The sequence below is a fragment of the Corvus brachyrhynchos genome, unplaced genomic scaffold (genome assembly GCF_000691975.1).
Source record: "Corvus brachyrhynchos isolate BGI_N302 unplaced genomic scaffold, ASM69197v1 scaffold52, whole genome shotgun sequence".
NCBI lineage: Eukaryota > Metazoa > Chordata > Aves > Passeriformes > Corvidae > Corvus > Corvus brachyrhynchos.
In genome coordinates, this window is record NW_008237221.1 from 3,887,257 (window position 1) to 3,891,677 (window position 4,421).

The window sequence follows — 4,421 nt, forward strand, 5'->3', positions numbered from 1 at the left end:
AGGATCAAATTAGAGATGTATCCAGTTCACTCGTCTACCAGGAAAACACTGTGTCCCTTTACGGCTTCATCTCCATGACCAGGCACAGCCCTCTCTCAGTATAGAGAGGGATTGTGTGATTCCCACGATGCATCACATCTGAACTGAATAAGAAGGTATCTGTACATCTAGAGTAGGTGTGTGTAAAAATACATACTAGCATTCTGGAGCACATTCCAGTTGATTGCTAAGTCATAGTGAAAAATGGTCAATAAACAGTGAAAGAACAATTTTACTTGGCATTTTATTCACTTAACAGAAACATTCACTTATCAGGTATCACTGAAGTGCAATTTACAGAACTTAGCAGCAAATTCACATATGTAAATTCAGATTTATTTTCGTCGTCTTTTTTGTTTCTTTTTTTTTTACAAATATTACAAATGTACATCCATTAGTACAGTATTGCCATTCACTCATGCGTGTTATGTACAGAATCTTCACTAAAGAATTACTACTGAGCAATCTTTCCTTTGCTTCAGGAAATGCTGTATGTAGGTCATGTGTGCTTCTGGGATGGGGTCCCATCACACTGTTGTTGCACATAATGAGAAGAAGTAGATATTTAAGGTCATATTCAACCCTAGTGCCAACAGGTGCAACTCTACTGAGATCAGCTGAGGCCCACTTGCAGTGGGGACTCAGTTTGGTCCCCAGTACTAAACTCATTCTGTCAGCTGAATCCAGGGTTGCATTTATGTACATCTTGCAACAAAGGATCATTCAATCCTGCCACACTTTTTTCTATGTCCTTAAAAATAACCAGGCGTGGTGCTTTGTTGTCACAGTAGCTGCAACACCAGCCTGGTGGAACTATTATGCATTAGTTGGGTTGACGTCATGCCATGGCTGGAGGAGGATGGATGAGGGCAGGGAGATATAAGGAAGAGCCATTGAGGTCTCGTGTGTGCTAGATAAGGACTAACTCAGAGAGGAAAGGCAGAAGACATGCTCCCCCCTGCCCTGTGGATCTCTGCATGAGAAACCTTGTCCTCCTCTCTGGCTGCCCTGTGGTTTCTCTCCCTTGGTTGGAGCAGCCAGAGCCCCTGGGGTCACCACTGCCAATGTCCCCTGCAGCCTCGCCCACACCTCCAGCCATGGGCTGGCCCCTGCCTGCTGCCCCTCGGGCACATCTGCTGCCCAGATCACACTGGAGGCCTGCAGCGACAGCTGTGGGAGAGGACAGGACCATGTGCAGGTACCTGGAAGCTCCAGAAGGTGCCAAAGGTATTCAAATGTTAATTTGACAGAAGAGCTGTCAAAGTGGTCAAAGTACTGACAAAATGGTTACCACAAAGTGTTTCCATTATTGAAAAGTCTCAGGTTGTTTTTTTTTTTAAGCTATTTCTACTGTAAGGATATTTTTTTAAATATTTTTGGTAGTTAATATGGAATGTATTATTTTGTTGAAAAGGTTTCTGGAAGGGGAGAGCTTTGTTTTATCTAATTTAAAAATTCTAGTTTATCACAATTGTTTTTATACAAGACACTATAGATACATCTTGTAGTTCATAATCTAAAAATAAAATCTCATCAAAATACTGTAGCTATTCTATTGTGGGCATCAATAAACAATGTATTTACTGTATATGGCTCTCCAAACATGATAAACCCTATACAAAGAGCATCTATCTTTATTGATAGGAACAGTTTCCCGTGTAAAGGAAATTACATGGAAAAATATGAGCCTTGTGTTGTTTGAAAAGTAACTCAGCTTGACAGTTCTGAGAAAATACCAAGACAATTATCACAAATCAGTAGCAGCATGTTATATACAGATTTAAAGAGAATCACAGGAATAAAAAGAAAACAGTAGTTATATACCCGCAAATCCTGTCATCTAAAAACCCAGAAACTTAGAGAAATGCACAGGGCATTTGAAGGTTGGCTTTGCAGTGGGACTATCAAAGCTCAGTTCTCCCATGACTGTATCTTCTGCATTCTGATGAAGTTTGGGATGGTTCAAAGATGAGATTGTATCAGACCCAGCCCAGTTATGAAGAAAATATTTAAATGTTGGGTGATACTTGTCTCCTAAGTGAGAAACCCCATCTGCTTTTCAGGCTGCAGATGAACACGAGTAATAATAATAACACTTGGCATTTACACAGAGCTAGAATGTGAAAGCTCATGCATTGAGTAAGACCTTACCCAAACCTGTGCTTGCATCTGCTGTGCTTACGTCAGTTGGACTGTGTGGAGAGGTAAAACTCACTGCAAGAGAGACAAAATCTGGCTTACACTGTTGCATATGACCAGAGCATTTTGATCATGCCAAGTTCTTTAGATGTGAAGCATTTATTATTATCCCCATTTGACAGGTGGAGAAACTGAGGCAGGGAAGAGCCAAGTATCAAATGTGCTCTCTTGTTTGGGGATATCTTGTGGGTACCCGACCCAGCGATTGTTCAGAGCTCATCTTGAGCTCATACCAACTTGATTCAGAGCTGTGGGTCATCAGAAGATTGGAGATCTGAAGCTCTGGGCCCTGGCTGCAGCCTGCCTGATTTCAGGTAGCTTCCTGAAGATCCAGAGCCAGGAGCATGGTCACATGGGTCCTCAGTGGCAGCCCCTGCAGAGCTGTGCACCTCCGCAGGCAGCACAGGGGTGAATTGCCCCCTTGGCAAGGATCTGCATCCTGACTGGTGTCTAAAAGGCATGTGAGATGAACTGGGCTCAGAAAAGTAAAATTTGTAGCATGCAAATTGTGACTAGAATTGAAGAGTTGCTGTGAAGTGGTTTGTCCAAGGTGTCAGAGGGAGTAAGTGTAAAAACCAAGGGCATCCTGATACCTGGCTTTGTGCTCAGAGCCAGCAGTGGAAAAATCAGTTTAAAAATGCTGCATTTCTTTGAGGTCCAAATTTTTTGTCACAGATTTAGGCAGCTTACAGGATGATTTTTGCATAGAGGTTAGGAACCTTTTTTTGTGGATGATTATGGATGCTCTGAGACCTGCTGTCATGCTGTGTGCCTGGGGTACTTCCATCTCTGCTCACTATTTTCCATTATTCAGTGATGACTTTTGCACTGATTGTGTGAGGGAAAACAAAGCTCTATTTTGGATCAGACAGGTGGCCCACTAACACCTCAAATCAGTAATAACCAACAGCAATAAACAATAAAAAGCAGAATCTTGGTGGGGGTGGCATTATAATTTGGGCAGGTACATTCTTGGGAAGGGATCATGAAAAAGCAGTTTTCTAAAGTTGAGTTCAGTGCATCAGACACATTTCTACTTATGTATTTCCAACACAGAATTAAGAGCAAATATTCCCATGGATGTTGCGATTAAATCTCAAACTGCTTCAGTTCTCTCCGCTCATACATCCTGCCTCTCCTTCTCTCCAGTTGGTTTGATCCCGTCGTATAGAAAAGCTGTGGAGTGATTTACACAGTTAGTAGGAACTGATCTTGCTCTGGGGGTTTCTTCACCCAGGTGCCCAGGCCAGCTTTCTGAAATGCTTTAAACAGCTGCTGCTTAACAGACTGGTACGTCTGGGCCACCAGCTTTGCCTCGCTGTACACTGATGGCATCTCTCCATGGCTTGGTACTCGTGTGCTCAGCTGCAGAACAAAAATCAGAGAAGGGGAAAAAAAATAATAAAAAACCCAACCTATGAGCCAAAAGAAACAGGAGGCTTCAGTAGCTGTATAATCTTCCTGTCTACATTTCATAAGCAGCAAACAATCACTGTGCTTTGTGTGTTTTGCTTTTGGTAAAAAACCAGGGAAGCAATAAATGCTGGTGACATGGTTTTGAGCCATTGGGAGGAGGAAAGGGGTGAACAGCTCTGCCTTGGAATGGGCATAGGCAGTAGGAAGTCTTGGTGTGCTCTACAAAGGCAGAATGCTACTTCTCAGTTAAGATAATTTTTACGGACAAAACTGAAAAAAATCCTTTCTGGAGATCTTTAAAGAATGTGCTCCTTTAAAGAAAGTTTACCCTGGGAAGTGGAGCAGCTCAGTGCTTCCAAGTAATACCCAGAGACAGAAGAAGGAGGGTTGCCTTCCACCCTCTCCCATCTTCCCTCTGTAGTCTGTTATTGTTGGGAATGTTGTGAAACATATCCAGGACAGGGCAGGAATCAGGCATCAGGGTTTGTGCTGGTGTGGGAAATCTAAGTGCTCTGTTGGAACACTGGAGCCACCCACCAGGAGCTACCTTGAGCAATGTCACCTGGCCAGTGCCCCTGGAAGGACATGCAGGAGGGAGCACCCTTTGCTCTGCAGAAGGACTAAACAAACTCCTCTGACCTGCCCAAGCCTCTGCAGTGCCAAACCAGAAGTGAGGATTTGATGCTATACAAAAGAAACCAAAATCTGTAAAATGCCTTAGAACAAGCAGTTGGGTGAATTCCAGCAGGGAAGAGCACGCTGTAGGG

The 4,421-nt window shown here is 43.2% G+C and overlaps 1 protein-coding gene across 2 annotated transcripts in view; it reads right to left on the reverse strand.

The window, feature by feature from the left end:
• Positions 1-263: 263 nt before the first annotated feature.
• Positions 264-4,421, reverse strand: part of ADARB2 (adenosine deaminase, RNA specific B2 (inactive)) — a 109,343-nt gene continuing 105,185 nt past the window's right edge. The window contains exon 9 of one of the 2 annotated variants that reach the window (XM_017728927.1): positions 264-3,414. In XM_017728927.1, coding sequence (XP_017584416.1) covers positions 3,328-3,414 — 87 coding nt within the window. In that variant the 3' untranslated portion in view covers positions 264-3,327. Of the gene's footprint in view, positions 3,604-4,421 lie in introns of both variants that reach the window. The other variant, XM_017728926.1, reaches the window with a different exon arrangement.